At 58.8% G+C, this 15,800-nt stretch overlaps 1 protein-coding gene across 5 annotated transcripts; it reads left to right on the top strand.

The window, feature by feature from the left end:
- Nucleotides 1–2,830: 2,830 nt before the first annotated feature.
- Nucleotides 2,831–10,652, top strand: ADAMTSL5 (ADAMTS like 5). 5 transcript variants are annotated; one of them, XM_084795561.1, is made up of 12 exons: nucleotides 2,831–3,357; nucleotides 3,456–3,636; nucleotides 4,338–5,950; nucleotides 6,050–6,141; nucleotides 6,377–6,437; nucleotides 6,552–6,660; nucleotides 7,710–7,837; nucleotides 8,400–8,511; nucleotides 8,956–9,296; nucleotides 9,419–9,617; nucleotides 9,763–9,834; nucleotides 9,951–10,652. In XM_084795561.1, the coding sequence occupies exons 3-12, from the start codon at nucleotides 5,819–5,821 to the stop codon at nucleotides 10,250–10,252; spliced, it is 1,548 nt and encodes a 515-aa protein (XP_084651687.1). In that variant the 5' UTR covers nucleotides 2,831–3,357; nucleotides 3,456–3,636; nucleotides 4,338–5,818; the 3' UTR covers nucleotides 10,253–10,652. The 5 variants fall into 5 exon arrangements, with proteins under 5 accessions (XP_084651687.1, XP_084651686.1, XP_084651685.1 ...); XM_084795560.1 differs by having other exon boundaries at nucleotides 2,831–3,636; nucleotides 4,338–4,406; nucleotides 4,572–5,950; XM_084795563.1 differs by having other exon boundaries at nucleotides 2,837–3,636; nucleotides 8,956–9,042; nucleotides 9,133–9,296.
- Nucleotides 10,653–15,800: the final 5,148 nt, after the last annotated feature.

Raw genomic sequence — 15,800 nt, 5'->3', positions numbered from 1 at the left:
GGGACTTGGGCAGCAGAGGCCCCTCCCCTCATCCTTTCTTCTGCGGGGGTGGGGGGGACATAGCACTGACCTCTGAGCAGGGACACCTATCGACCTGCTGAGCAGGGTGCTGTGTGGACATTGGAACTGGCCAGGTTTCCGCAGGAGTGATCCATTTTTGTCTGCGTGGGTCTTTTTGCTAATGGCAGGAAAAAAGCTGAGTGTCGGTAGATGGGGGGAGGGGAGGGCAGGTGATGGGGGAGGGGGAGGGGGAGGGCGTGATCTAAGCATGGCGACACATACTTGTCATCCCAAAACTCAGGAGGTAGCTCGGCAAGGTGATTTAACGTTTAATGGTCAGGGTTACTCTTCACTACAGAAGGGACTCAAATCCAGCCTGTGCTACTTGAGACCCTATCCTGGGGCAGGGGGTTGGGGGGGGGGAGCATGGAAGCCGGCAGTGAAGGCGCACTCCTGTAATCCCAGCACTTGGGAGGCAGAGGCAGGCGGGTCTCTGTGGGTTCGAGGCCAGCCTGGTCTACAGAGTGAGTTCCAGGACAGCCAAGGCTACACAGAGAAACCCTGTCTCAAAACAACAACAACAAACCATGGGATATACAGCTGTAACTCTCACACTGGGAGGATCTGGGGTTCCCTGGCTCCCAGCGAGAGACCCTGTCTGGAAAAAAGAAAAGAAAAAGAAAGAAGCACAGGGAAGAGCAACCGAGTCCACTTCCGGCCTCCACACACAGGCACATATAACAGGGACACACACACAAGTAACCCAAACCCAGTGTTGCCAAAGCAGAAAAAAATGTAGGCATCTGGCTGCAGACCAAGCTCCATCCAGGAAGTCAGACCCTGGCTCTGTCTCTCTGTCCTAAGCTTCTTGGCTTGACATCGCATCAGATCACGTGAGCTCCGCGCCAGCCATCAGGAAAAGCAAAAACAAAACCGTTTCCTCCCTTAGTGGGCACCCAGGAGGGTTGCAACACCCCCATACACAGTGACCCCCATAGACAGTGTGGGTCCTGATTCTGGACTCTCAGTCCCTGTGCCAGGGAGCAGCTGGGAGCTGAGAGGACCCCAGTGGCCTTGGGAGGCAGATGGGTGCATCCTGGGAACCAGGTGGCAAGGCTTTGGGGACCTCAGGTGCACAGGGCGTCCCGGGGTTCACATGTGAACCTCCTCTCTCCCTCTCACTGTGGAGCCCAGGCTAGCCTGAAACTCAGTCTGTAGCCGGTGACGACTGAGAACTCCTGATCCTCCTGCCTCCGCGTGTCCAGTGCTGGGATGACCAGTGTGTACGGCCACGCCCACGTGTACCCACTTGATAAACATTAAAATCCCTAAGACAAGATGTTGGGCCATTGGTTGACAGGCCCAGGGCCCTGGCCATAGATAGCCAAGGGCCCCACTGCGTCGTCCTGTCCCTGCCCCCATCCCGTCCTGGCACCGGCCTTGGTAAATGGGACCTGAACTGTCCCCAGCAGGCTCATTAACCTGAGCGGTGTACCAGCAAAATTAACAGATCACTGAAGCTCAGCTCTGCCCTCTGCTGGACGGAGATGGAACTGCAGGGAGACGCAGCACACTGCCTGCAGAGTACAAGGCACCTACTATGTGTTTGCTCCTGTAGGACGCAGTGTCCGCTCCGCGGCCTCCTGTAGGGCTCAGGGGTTTGTTTGTTTGTTTTGTTCTTTTGTTTGTTTTGTGTGTGTTTTGAAAAGATTTATTTATTACGTATACAGTGTTTTGTCTGCAGGCCAGAAGAGGGCACCAGCTCTCACTATAGATGGTTGGGAGCCACCATGTGGGTGCTGGGAATTGAACTCAGGACCTTTGAAGAACACACAGCGCTCTTAACTTCTGAGCCACCGCTCCAACCCAGGGCTCAGTTTTTGCTGTGCACCTGCTTTACCTCGGTAGAGACTACTGTAAGGACTCCGTGGAAAGAGCCACGCCCACTGGGCACACTCTACTCAGGGCATAGCGCCCTCTGTATACTAGCCGTGCAAGGGAGAGGACCTGTTGTACGTGTGCACTATGCCAGGCATGGTGCCGGCTGTATGCACACCCTGCAAGACATAATGACTCCTGTATACATGTATCATGAAGGACGCGGTGTCTAACGTATTCAGTGCCTGCTATGGGCTATCTCTGCTTATTTCCCCTGTAAACCTGTCTGCTGTATGTCCACCATGCCGAGTGCATGCCTAGTCTACACCATGCCTGCAAAACAGGTTGCCTGATGCATGGGCTCCCCTCCCCCACACTGCCTTCATCTTTGTTTCCACAGCAGGATGTTGGGATGACTCTTTATTTTCACGCTGACCCTAGCTAGCTAGGCCATCCCTCCTCTGTCCCTGTAGTGCTTGTTCAGTAGAGGCCATCCTGATCCTCTTCAATATCTGACGGGCATCAGAAGTTGGAGTGGTGACCTAGAGCGGCCCCTTCCCCGCGCTAGGACTGGCTGCTCTGCCCACGGTGGCTTGCAAAAGTGCACTGAACGGTTATAATCAAGATGTCGCCCTCTCTGCTCCCTGAGCAGCTGACTGCCCTGAGACAGGTACATACAGCAGGCACTGTGCTCTGAATGCAGTAAATACTACAGACAGTCTGCTTTTCAGGGAATGCATACAGCAGGAACTGCGCCCGGTGAGGAAAACATTCCGGACCAGGCTCAGCCAAGGTGGGCTTCCTAGTGGAGGCGAGTTCAGCGCCCAGGAACAGCACGGTCCACACAGACCCCGTCATCGCAATGCCACGACCTTCTGCCCGGCTGCCAGGGGGCGCTACGGAGGCGATGGGAGACTCAGTGTTCGAAAGAAGCTGGCCGGGTACCGGGCTTGGGGAAACTGAGGCGGAGGGCTTGAGACCAGAGCCAGGCGACTGAAGCTTCTCTGGCGCCCAGGCCTGGAGGGCGGGACCCGGGTGGAGCATTGGTGACGGCAGCGCCTGGGAATGTGCGGCAGGGAGGGTCCCTCCGCCCCCAGCGGGCGTGCGGGGCCTCGTGAGGGGATGCTGGGGACCTGGGTGGGGGAGTCTGGTTACGGAGGGGAGATGAGGATCAGGGCGGGGAGGTCTAACTGGAGCCCGATGTGGGCCGGAGTGGGGAGCCCCGGCTGCGGGGGTGATGAAGACCGAATTGGGGGTCCCTGGGATTGTTGGGATGGGGCAAGGAGCCTGGGTTGAGTGGGAGATGGGGACGAGAGTAGCGAGTCTGGTTGCAGAGTACTGCAGATCTGGAGGGGGGCCCTGGGAAGCACTATCCCACCCCAAATCCCAGCTCCGCGCACATTCCCCGGCCCTGAGCGCGGCGCCCGGAATAGCAGGCCGGTCACCCCCGCGCACCGCCCCGCAGCTGGACTTCCCAAGGTCAGTAGCACCCAGGATACTGGGACCATCCCTGGGCCGCCGCGCTGCCAGTCAGTCCCCTGCCGCAGCTCCTGGACCAACGCGTGCCCCCTCTCCAGCCGCACGAGGGCGCCCGGGACCTGCGCCCTCAGTGACCCCAGCCTGGGCGCGCCTCGGAGGCCCGGGTGGGAGGGACCGACGGAGTTCCCAGTCCCGCACCTCGGGGGCCCCGCCGCTTCCGCCAGTCCCTGGGGCTTCCCAGGGAAGCCTAGACGCCTTGCCTTGGGCTCTGAGCAGCTGGTAAGTTCCTCTTTTCATCCTGCCACTCTTCCAGGGGGTGCGGAGGGGAAGCAGCGATCCCTTGGGTGGTAGTGAGTTTGGGGGTCGCACTTCCCTTCGGGGTGGAAAATGAAACTTAGAGGACTGGTTGGTCCAGTGGCTGGTACCCCAGTGCCGAGAGAAGATGCACTACTCGGGAAAGGGTATTGACATGTATGGGTAGGAGGCCCCCCCAGGCCCCCCACAAGGGGGTTGTGGGGTGACCAAGTCTCCTCCCCAGCCTCTCTCTTCCTTCTCGGGCACCCCAGCCTCTGGGGGCCGCAGAGGGAGGGGTCCAGAGGGCGGTTGGAAGCAACTTCCCAGGACTTACAACGTCTACAGCCACCTCGATCCCAAGGTACCCTGAAGGAACGACAGCATCGAACTGGCTGACAAGCGGGGAGACCCCGGCTCCAGTCGGGCTGGGGGACCCTGGCCTTACCCCTTCTTCAGGAACCTGGAAACCTGGCCGGGCTGCAGGACTGTGTGTGCTTGTGTGCCCTTCAGAGCTCCTGGCCCCGGCCCCAGAAGGGACTCAAAGGCTCGGGTGCCCTTTCCTCCTGGCTTGTCCTGCCAGGCTGGGATCACGAGAAGGGCGTGGGCCGAGAATGACTTCATTCGGGCCCTGTAGAGCGGGGAAACTGAGGCCTCCGCTCAGCCCCACCCTACTCTTTTCTCTACAGACCCTCCGGGCACCACAGCCCACACTTCTGGCAGGTGAAACCATGACACTCAGGCTGGAAAGAGGCCAGGTCAGCTCTTCCCCGGAGGGGGGGGCTGCCACAGGGGGATTCCCTCAGGGTGTGTGGGAGATGGGTCCCCAGAGTCTGGGGTGCAGCTGGGAGGGGTGCACCCATCTTCTCCGAGCTTCTGAGTGAGCTCCGCCCCCCCCCCCCCACTGGCTGCCCTCTCCACAGGGTCTCAGGGACTCAAGGACTGAGTCTCTCGGGCTCTCACTGCACTTGCGGCGACACTGAACCCCGGGGACGCGGAATGGTTGGCTCCTGGCCACGCAGAAGGTAGAGGAAATGTGCAGCCACCCCAAAACTGCCCTTAAAGTATTCCTTCAGCCATTGGCATTAGGCACCTATCATGTACATTAAAAAAAAAAGAAGACCACGTTACCAATAATTATGGCAGATTAAACTGGGCGTGTGGCAGCCCAGGCCTGTAAGCCCTGAACCAGGAGGCTGAGGCAGGAGAATTTTCCAGAGTAGAGCCTAACCTGACCACAGATCAAGACCCTGTCTCAAAAGAAAAAGAGGAGGAGGAGGAGGAGGAGGAGGAGGAGGAGGAGGAGGAGGAGGAAGAAGAAGAAGAAGAAGAAGAAGAAGAAGAAGAAGAAGAAGAAGAAGAAGAAGAAGAAGAAGAGGCAGCAGCCAGGTCCTAGGGCAAATGCCTAGTGTCTATTGTCCCCGCACTCCTAGGAGAAGAAGGAAGGTCATGAGTTCAAGGTCACCCTCAGCTACCTACGAAGTTTAAGATCAGCTTGGGCTACAAGACATTCTCTCAAAAAATAAACAGACAAACAAACAAATAAATAAATAATGCAGCCCACAGTGGCCCACCCCTTTAATCCATCACCTGGGAGGCAGAAGCAAGCAACTAGAGACAAGCCTGGGCTGGAGAGTGAGACAGTGTCTCCAATAAACAAACAAGGAGCTAGAGAAATGCTTAGGATTCAAGATGTCCCTTCAAGGGAACTTCCGTCCTGTTCCCAGCACCAACATCGAGCTGCTCACAGCTCCGCTCAGCTCGAAAGGAGTGGCTTTTCTTCTCTTTTTTTGTTTGTTTGTTTTTGATTTATTTATTTATTTGGTTTTTTTCGAGACAGTTTCTCTGTGTAATAGCCCAGGCTGTCCTGGAACTCTCTCTCTTTGTAGACCAGGCTGGCCTCGAACTCACAGAGATCCACCTGCCTCTGTCTCCCGCCAGTGCTGGGACTAAAGGAGTGTGCCTCTCTAAAAAAATCAAGTTTAAATTTAAACAAATAACAACACAAAGTCCCTAGTCCCACCCGCTGTGTGCCTGGCTTGAGCTAATGACCCCCTCAAGGCTTTCCGGGAGGGGGCGTGGCTGCTGTTACCTCATCTTTTTTTTAGAGACAAGAGGGCACCGAGAGGTTTAGCTACCATTGGAGATCACACAGCCAGCCAGGGCTGAGATGGCAGCGCCCCCTGGTCCAACAGATCACCGCCTCTTGGGATCCCTGTGCGCCCTCAGACCCCGCCTTTTCTCGCCTCTTGCGCTCTTGCTGTGGACCATCCTGAGCTGTGACCTGAGGGGTGCAGCTCAGGTAAGGGGGCGAAGGAGCCCAGGAAGCACGCGGGAATGTGGATGCGGTGGGGGACCCCAGCTCTCCTCCTGGCTGACCCTCCTCTCTGCCCTCAAGTAGGGTCCCGGAGAGTGGACGCCCTGGGGGTCTTGGAGCAGGTGTTCCAGCTCTTGTGGCCTGGGCGTCTCGGTGCGCAGCCGCCGTTGTGTCCGGTAAGCCGGGGAGCCCCTCCCCTCCACCGCCCGCCGGGCCGCGCCCTCTGCCTGCCCACACACGCACTGTGCCCTTTAATCCCACGGAGCCAGCTGGAATGCGGGTGGGGCTGGCGGGGGCGGAGGGTGGCCTGGCGGGTGATGGAAAGGGGTCCTGGACGGGAGGGGGGGGATCTTGCCAAACTGAGACCACCCTGTTTTTTTGTTTGTTTTTGTTTTTGTTTTGTTTTTGCAGACTTCCCGGGGAGGAACCTTGCTGGGGGGACAGCCATGAATACCGCGTGTGTCAGCTGCCGGTAGGCCAGGCCGTTGAGTGTTCCCTGACGCCCCCTTGCTGGGGCATGCCCACCCAAGTACCCCGTCCTGGCTTGCCTCTTCTTACACATTCCCCTATATATAACCTCTGCCAGGACTGCCCCCCAGGGGCCATACCCTTCCGAGACCTGCAGTGTGCGCTCTACAATGGCCACCCTGTCCTGGGTACCCAGAAGACCTACCAATGGGTGCCTTTCCATGGGGGTAAGTAGCCTGATCTCCTGGGGTTAAAAGAAAAAAAAAAAAAGAGGCACTGGGATGGGGTTTTAAAGTACATGTAGGAGTTGGTGAAGGAAGGAGTGATTCCTTTTGCACAGGGTCAAACTCCAGGCTGAGAACTGACTTAAGAGTTTTAACCAGAGGCCAACAGTGTTCAAACTGATCCCACTAACAGGAAATGTTGTCGCAGGGAGCTGAAAATAGCAGCTTATATAACTGGGTGCCCGGGGCAGCACGCCTCCAGATTGAAGGGAGCTGTCTAGGCAGCTTCAGCAGCCCCGCGTGGTGGGGACAGATAAGACCAGCCTAGAAGGCAGAGCAGTCCGTCAGCTCAGCTCGGTCTCCTTGCTTTTGCTCGACACCACCCTCACAGCGTCCCACGAGGTTGGCCTGGTCCCCAGCCGGGTCCGCTGGCCAGCCAGCCAACCTCCGAGCGGGTTGAGATAAAGGCTGGACACCTGCGACTCTCATCTGACAGGCAGGGGAAACTGAGGTACCCTGCAGCCCAGTGGTACAGTCAGCCTCCAGGGTTACTGGACTCCGAACTGGAAAGACAGTTTTATTGGGACTGAGTGGGAGGGCGGGGCCTGGGGGGAGTGGGGGGTGTGGCCTGGGAGCGGATGCCTGGAGGTTTAGCTTGGAAGAGATGGGGGATGGAGAAATGGAGCCACAGGGGATGGAGAAGACTTGGGTCGGGTGTAGTAACGCACTCCTTTAACCCCAGAACCGGGAGGCAGAAGCAGGTGGATCTCTGAGAGTTTGAGGCCAGCCTGGTCTAGATAGTTGTAGGACAGCCAGGGATATGTAGAGAGGCCCTGTCTCAAAGACAAGAAAAGAAAAGGAAGAAACAAAGTGCGTGGCCTGGAGAGGGGAAGATGGAGATGGGCCGTGAAGAGGCAAGGAGGAGGAGTTCCTGGGAGGACTGGCACGCGTAGGGGCGTATTAGGCTGGGCTCATCCAGCTGCAGTGAGCTGGGTGTGTAGGGACGGGTGATGGGATGGAGGCCCCGGACTCACCACCCCTCCCGCCCTCAGCGCCCAACCTGTGTGACCTTAACTGCCTGGCGGAGGGCCACGCCTTCTACCACAGCTTTGGCCGCGTGCTGGATGGCACCCCCTGCACCCCTGGGACCCAGGGTCTCTGCGTGGCAGGCCGCTGTCTGGTGAGGACCCGTTGGCCTTTACATAGGGCCCCACTCCGAACTGCCTCCAGGCAATTACATCAGTCCCCCGCCACCACCCCCTACAAACTACACTTCACCCACTGTTCGGGTCTGGCCCCCAAACCCCGTAGAGGATTCTCTCTAGCTCCTCCTTCAAGGTCCCGCCCACTTGGCTCCATGCTCCACCCATCCTTCCAGCCACACGCCCCTCCCACAGTCTTTCCTCCAGGCTCAGCCAGACCCAATTTCCCAGGTTCTGCACACGCTCTAGGCCCTCTCTCCTTTCAGAGCCCGCCGTAAACTTCAGGTCCTGCCCACCATCAGGCCACGCCCACCACACGTCCTGGTCCCCTCCGCCCCCCTCCGCTCACCTGCTAGCTCTCACTAGGTTTCTCCCTAGTACTCTCTCCAGCTCCGCCTCTTTGTCCTAAGTCCCCGGGCCACTCACCATCCCTGTTCCTTCAGCCAGGCCCCTTCCCACAGCCCCGCCCTCCAGGCCCCGCCCATCCTGACTCAGTGTCCGCCCCCCTCCCACCCCACCCCACCCCACCCGGCCCTGCAGAACGCCGGCTGTGACGGATTGCTGGGCTCCGGCACCCTCGAGGACCGCTGCGGCCTCTGTGGTGGTGCCAATGACTCCTGCCTGTTCGTGCAGCGCGTGTTCCGCGACGCCGGTGACTGCCCTGCCCCGCCTCAGCGCATGCGCCCGAGGAACGGAGAGGAGAAGGGTGTCCCCTTTAGCAAGGCTTGGCCCTGGGAGCCAAGACTCTCCATGATTGGCCAGGCTCAGGCCCAGCTCCTGGAGCTCTTCCCCCTGATTTGTCCCTGACTGATCGTCCCACCCTCCCTCGAATAGATGCGCTTTTAACTCCTTCCTTGCCTCCCCTCAGTAGAATCTCATTTAATCCGCAGCTGTCTGTCCCTGCGCACACTATCGCTCCCAAAGTGCACCTCGCCACCGCGAGCCCCAGAGCATTCCTTCCCTGCGTACCCCAGAGCATCCCTCCCCTGTGTACCCCAGTGCGTCCCAGTGCATCCCACCACAGAGCACCCCTGCGCACACCAGCGCATCCCAGAAAATCCTGCCGCGCTACACCCCAACCTCCTGCCTGCCTCAGGTGCCTTCGCCGGCTACTGGAACGTGACTCTGATCCCCGAGGGCGCCAGGCACATCCGCGTGTCCCAGCGCAGCCACAACCACCTGGGTACCGCAGGGCATCTGGGGAAACTGAGGCTGGGAAATGGGAGCAGGCGCCCCCCCCCCCCCCGAGCGCAGTCTAATTGGTTCTTTGCAGCGCTGGTGGCCCGCGACGGGCGCTACGTGCTCAACGGTGCTGGGGTGCTCAGCCCGTCTGGCACCTATGAGGCCGCGGGCACCCGAGTGGTTTACGCTCGCGGTGCGGGCCCGGAGGAGACTCTGCAGGCGACCGGGCCCACCTCCCAGGAGCTGTTGTTGCAGGTGGGCTGGTCCGGGTGGTTTGAGGCCGGGACACAGGCGGGAACTGGCGTCAGTTAAAGATCCAGAGGCAGAGTGCTGAGGGGAGGTTGGACCACCAGCTCCTGCCCGCCCTCCGGTTCCAGGTGCTGCTCCGGGAGCCCAACCCAGGCGTCCACTTCGAGTTCTGGCTGCCCCGGGAGCTCTACGGCCCCTTCCAGGCTCAGGCTCAGGCCCTCGGCTGGCCCCTGCGACAGCCTCAGCCTCGGGAGGTGGAGCCACAGCCTGTAGTGACCCCTGTAGTCCCCGAGGCTATCCCAGCCCGGGTTGCATCCCTGGTACCAGGTGAGGCAGAGACAGGGGAAGTGGGGCAGGCAGCGGGGGCAAGGCCCATGCCACTCACAACAACCTCCCCGCCCCCCGGCCCTCCCTCCCTCCCGCCCCGCCCCCTTCTTCCCCCGTTCCGCACCCCCACCCCCACCCCCGCTAGACTCCTGCGGGCCGTGTCCTGACAGCCGGGGTCGAGCACACCGCCTTCTCCACTACTGCGGCAGCGACTTCGGTGAGACCCCTGGACCCTGAGCCCTTTCACTGACCCCAGTGATCCTTAACTCCTCCTGGATAAGAGCGCTGACCCTCAACCTTGACCTCCGCTGACCCTCGGTCTCCCCTTCGCAGTGTTCCAGGCCCGAGTGCTGGGCCGCCACCGCCAGGCACAGGAGACCCGCTATGAGGTGCGTGTCCTACTCATCTACAAAAACCGCACGCCGCTGAGGTCTCGAGAGTATGTGTGGGCACCAGGCCACTGCCCCTGCCCACCACTGTCCCCTCATCGAGAGTACCTGTTGGCTGCCAGGCGACTCGTCAGCCCCGATGGCACACAGGACCGGCTCCTGCTGCCTCACGCGGGCTACGCCCGGCTCTGGAGTCCCGCCGAGGACAGCCGAGTTCGCCTGGCTGCACGGCGCTGTCCAGTGTGAACCCGGCCGCTGCTTGGGACCTCACCAGGTGCTTGTCCTGGTTGTCCCCCTGACTCGGGACCATCTCCCACCAGGAAGCTCATAGATTTTGGCGGGGGTCTCCCTGTGCGTATGTCACCCTGGCTGGCCTGGAACTCACTGTGTAGATCAGGCTGGCCTTGAAGTGACAGAGATCCGCCCGTGAGGCCTGGGATTAAAGGCGCGAGGCTCGTATATGAGAGCTGTAAGGAGCTTCAAGGTCCTGGGCTGCCTTCCCACTGAAGGACTCCTGTCCATACTCTTTTTTGAATTACTGTTTAATTTTTACAAGAATGTGAATAAAGAACCAAGCCCCCGGCCCTCATTTACTGAGCTGTAGGGCCCCGGGAATGCCCGAGTAGAGGGGCAGCCGCTGTGCGCAGACACGCCTCATTTCCTGCTCTGCCCCCCCCCACTGCACGCCCCCCCCCACTGCACTGGACTCTGTGAAACCAGTACAAGAAGGACAAGGGGTTGGGGGACACAAGGGGAACCGATGTCTCCTGTCCTCAGTCCTCTATGCTATGAGGTCATTTCCAACTCTTAATTTTTTTATTTTTTGGTTTTTTGAGACAGGGTTTCTCTGTGTAGCCTTGGCTGCCCTGGACTCGCTTTGTAGACCAGGCTGGCCTCGAACTCACAGCGATCCGCCTGCCTCTGCCTCCCGAGCGCTGGGATTAAAGGCGTGCGCCACCACCGCCTGGCTCATTTCCATCTCTTTATGGGTATCTGTACTATAGTTCCATAATCGTTCAACAAACTGTCCCCAGCGGGGTGTCCCTTAAGGCTGTCCCCTCTGGGTCCCCTCTCTGTCGCATGGTCTAGCCTGTCCTGGGGGAGCCGGGGACCGTCTGGGGCTGCGATCCAGAGGCCAGCAGACTGTCAGCTTTGCCCCTCTCTTCCACAACAGCCCTTCTGGCCTCTGCTGCAGCTGCACCCTCCAGGGCAGAGCGGTTGCCTCGGCCTTCCGAGGGCCTGTTTTCCCATTGCTGGCTCTGTCTGAGGACACCGAGCTCTCCAATGAATATTTATAGAGAACTGACTGTATGTGGAAGACCCAGCACGTCCTGGGAGGCGCGGTGCTGGTCTAGGATGAGCGCGGTGGTGGCAGTGTCACTTTGTATAATGGGGCTTTCTAGTACCGGGGTGCTAAGAGCACCTAGAATCTCCCCTAAACCCCACATAGCTGGTGTGGCTGGGTTCTACAGGGATCTGTGGTGTCCTAGCGCCCCCTGGCGGCTGGACCATGGATTCCCAGGCTGGGAGATGGTCTGCAGCAGGCCTCAGGGGGACCTCACACCCATCTATGATGACACCCAATGTGACACTAGGGAGCCCACCACGGGGTCATCTCTGACAGGGTCCCGGTGCTGAGCCCGATGCACGTGATAGAACGAGCAGCCCAGAGGTATGGGAAAGGTATGGGGTCGTACTGGGGCGAGGCTGTTGGGCTCCCCGAAGCCAGAAGCCGTCATGCTGGCGGGAGGCCCAGGACCTATTGAGATTCAATCATAAGTGGAAATAAAAACCACAAGAAGATGGCTTGCTGTCCCAGGCCTGCGATCCCAGCACCTAGGAGCAGAGGCAGGAGGATATCATAAGTTCAGGGCTGGCTGGGAAACATAAGGAGGTCTTGTCTCAAAATAAAACGTAAAAGAAGGCACTGAGGCAGAGGCTGGGGTGGGGGATGGGGGGCGGGGGCGGGGCGGGAAAATGGTTGTTAGGCATTGCATAAGTACCCGACTTCAGATCCCAGAACCCGTGTAAAGCCAGCCTAGCCAAATCCATGACTTCGTGGTTCAGCGGGACACCCTGTCTCATAAAGCAAGATGGAGCGCCATTAAAGTCTCACAAAGCCCAGGCTAGACCCTAAGTCACTATGTAGCTGAGGATGACCTTAGAGTCCAGATCTTACCCTAACCCATACCTGGCTCATCTGTGGTTTAAATTAACATTAACAGCCAGGCCACTGTGAGGGGCTGAGCAGTTGCTTTCCGCCCTTTGACAGGAAGGCCCTAAGGTCCACTGGCCCCACCCCGCCTCAGAGGGGAGGAGCCACTGCCGGTCTTGGAGCCGTGCCCCCCCCCTCACAGCCCCCTTACACGCAGAGCAAGCCCCTGGCCATTCAAAGCAGCGGATGCAGCTCCCAAATCCCTGTCTTTAGTGCCCGAGGGGACAGTCACCTGGGACAGTCACCTGGGACAGGGTGGGGGTGGAGGGGTAAGAGATTCTCAGACTTCCCTCCTCTCCTGTCCCCAGCAGCTCCTCATCTCCAGGTACGAGGGCTTGCTCAGTACTCCCATCCTGCCCCGGGGCTTGGCACAGGCTAGGCCTTCTGCCCCAGGGTCTATGAACATCATCAGTTCCTTTGCCTCTGGAAAGCAGTCCTCATGGTCTCACTTTTTAAAATTTATCTTTTTAAAGATTTGTTTATTTATTAGTGTATACAGTGTTCTGCCTGCATGCCAGAAGAGGGTATTAGATCACATTATAGATGGCTGTGAGCCACCATGTGGTTGCTGGGAATTGAACTCAGGACCTCTGGAAGAGCAGTCAGTGCTCTTAACCTCTGAGCCATCTCTCCAGCCCTTTATTTTTGAGACAAGGTCATATTATATAGAAGACCAGGCTGGCCTGGAACTTGTTATGTAGATCAGGCTGGCCTCGCCTGCCTCCTGAGTGCTGAGATTAAAGAGCGAGGTACCAATCAATACCCAGCCCAAGAGCTACTGAAGGTCCTGTAGCCTGGGCTAGCCACACACACCCTGTGTGGCAGACAATGACCTTGAGCTGATGAACACTTTGAGCCTATACTGCAAGGTCCAACCTTACTTTTCCCTTCTGCATTTGAACGCGCCATGATTAGAGTCGGGGGGACCCCTGGGACGCTGACCTCTAGCTACTCTCTGCTGGACAATATGTTGGAAGCACAGAGCCACACACCGCCCCCCAGCAGATCCTTGGAAGGGAGAGAGACTCGGCTGCACAAGACTTTCCAGAACAAAGTCACTCCTAGAAATGTGTCACAGCCTTGTGAGCCAACACACTGGGTTTATGACCGACCCCACCGCTATTTTCCTACCAGATATCGTAATTGAAGGGCCAGGGATGGCTCAGTGAGAGGGTTTAGGGGCGTGGTCAGGGTGGAGGCCCACCAAGAATCACCCAGTGAAGGGGCGTGGGCATGGTCAGGGTGGAGCCACACCTTGAATCCCCCAGTGAGGGGTGGGGGCGTGGTCAGGGTGGAGCCACACCTTGAATCCCCCAGTGAGGGGTGGGGGCGTGGTCAGGGTGGAGCCCCGCCTAGAATCCCCCAGTGAGGCTGGGGGCGTGGTCAGGGTGGAGCCACACCTTGAATCCCCCAGTGAGGGGTGGGGGCGTGGTCAGGGTGGAGCCCCGCCTGGAATCCTCCAGTGAGGAACTGGGGGCGTGGTCAGGGATGGAGCCACACCTTGAATCCCCCAGTGAGGTGGAGCACTGGTCCAGTTTCAGGAATCCTGGATTCTATCTAATCACCAACTTGGACTGTGGCCTGGCTGTCTGCTGGGCACTTGCCTGGACTCAGCTCTGTCCCACACTGATCCCATGTGCACAGCCCAGCACTCCACCCGCCGAAATGTCAGGTGTGTGTCAAGAGCTGGCCTGTCCTGGTGTCACCTGCTTGACATTCCTCCTGGCTTCCTCTCCAAGCAAACCCCTTGAACTCAAATTTTTCCCAGCTTTGCTTCTAGGGGGAGAGATGAGGGAATTAACTTGACCACAAGTGTGTGATGGGGTGATGGATCTTGTGTGGCTGCGGTCTCCGGACAGACATTTTCCCCTGAGGGAGAGAGGACAGGAGACAGAGGAGAGATGCTCTTACAGAGCTGGGTTCCCAGCATGAATGTTGGTGGCTCACACCTGCACCTCAACATCCACAGGACATAGCGCCTGTGCCCTCTGCACTCCTCACGGACAGACCAAGACCAACACACAGGCAGACAGACAGACAGACAGACATAAACAACAACAACAACTTAGAAACCACCAAGAAACCTTTCTGGACCTATGAATCGTAATGGAGAGGGGACTGGTCCCCTGTGCTGGCATGATCCTTCCTCAGAGAGTCTACTGCCTGTCACACACACCCCCCCAACAGCTGGATCTGAGGCCGAGTGACCCCAGGTGGAGCGGCTGACAGCTGGACCGCGGAACTTGGGCAGTTGAGGCCGGGCGTGGTGGCGCACGCCTTTAATCCCAGCACTCAGGAGGCAGAGGCAGGCAGATCGCTGTGAGTTCGAGGCCAGCCTGGTCTACAAAGCGAGTCCAGGACAGCCAAGGCTACACAGAGAGACCTTGTCTCGAAGAAAAAAAAAAAAAGAACTTGGGCAGTTGAGGTGAGAGAGTGTATGTCCTGGGCCAGCCTGAGCTATGCACCAAAATGCTGTCTGGGGTTTTCTGCCTAGCCTTGCATAGCTCTCGCAAGGTCGGTGTCTCCACACAGCCTTGTCCAGCACCTGAGCCAACACACTCAGTGAGCCTGAGCGGGTGATTTTATTGTGTGCCTCGGAGGACAGATGTTACACTGGGGGAGAGGAGGGCCCAGATGGTGTTTGTTTTCCGTGCCACTGCAAGGGAGTTTCAGGTGGGGCTCCGTGGTAGATGTTTCGCGTGGGGCTCCACAGACAGGCTTTGCGTGGGGGGGGGGGTGGCGTTTCAAGAGGTGCTGTGGTACAGATGGTTGACTGTTCCCAATGCAGGCAGTTGTGTTCTGTGGCTCTCAGACGGTGCTCTGGTGGTCTAGTGATTCACGTGGCTCCTGTGGGCAGGGTGTGTCTTGTGGTCTCGTGGCCCACAAGTGTCCAGGGGTGGCCTTAGTATGCCAGGTGTTGCAAGAGCCAGCAGTGTCTCGGGCAGCGCAGCTGGTGGCTGTAGCCTGGCCATTTACAGGTGATCTCTGTGGTGGACTCAGACACGAACTCCAGGGAGGAGTCGGCATGGCAAGGGACCATCATCACCTGGGTCACTGGGCTGCTGCGGGCCCCCTGCATGGCGAGTATCTTCTGGCCCTGGTTGCTGTTTTTGGAACCCCCATCCCCTGGCTCACTGAGTTCCTTGCTGCCAGCCTGGTTGGGGTCAGGGGGTGTGCTGGGAGACCGAGCCCTGGGTGAGTCCTGGTTGGAGGGGCTGACGTGCTGTGTGGACGGGGGTGTGGGTGTGGGCACTGCCAATTGACCCGCTGGCTGGACTGGTGCTGAGACCTGAGAGGTGTGATGGTTGGTGCCCGAGAGCCGGCCTGTTGTCCGAGTGGGTCCCAAGGACCGGCCTGCCGGATGCGAGGCACCCCCAGAGTGCATGGGCACTTGAGAGGGCCCCAGCGATGCACTGGGCAGCCGGGCACGCTGTGTGGTCCTGGAAGCCACACTGCCCCGGCTGCGATGGCGCCGGGCCTTGCTGGGAATCTGGGAGCCGCTGATAGAACCAGTGGCCGGCTGGCCGTGGGATTCAGATGCAGAGCCTGGGTTAGCTGAGGATGGGGAATGCTCATTCA

Source organism: Acomys minous, assembly GCF_964271855.1.
Source record: "Acomys minous genome assembly, chromosome: 9".
Taxonomy (NCBI): domain Eukaryota; kingdom Metazoa; phylum Chordata; class Mammalia; order Rodentia; family Muridae; genus Acomys; species Acomys minous.
This window is presented reverse-complemented; position numbering and strand designations above follow the sequence as displayed.

What these genes read in the sequence shown, in the direction of transcription:
- ADAMTSL5 (XM_084795561.1), top strand. Translation starts at nt 5,819, where the DNA reads ATGGCAGCGCCCCCTGGTCCAACAGATCACCGCCTCTTGGGATCCCTG. An exon ending in CGCAGCCGCCGTTGTGTCCG is followed by an intron (nt 6,142 to 6,376) that starts GTAAGCCGGGGA and finishes TTGTTTTTGCAG; the next exon opens with ACTTCCCGGGGAGGAACCTT. An exon ending in CCCAGGAGCTGTTGTTGCAG is followed by an intron (nt 9,297 to 9,418) that starts GTGGGCTGGTCC and finishes CTCCGGTTCCAG; the next exon opens with GTGCTGCTCCGGGAGCCCAA.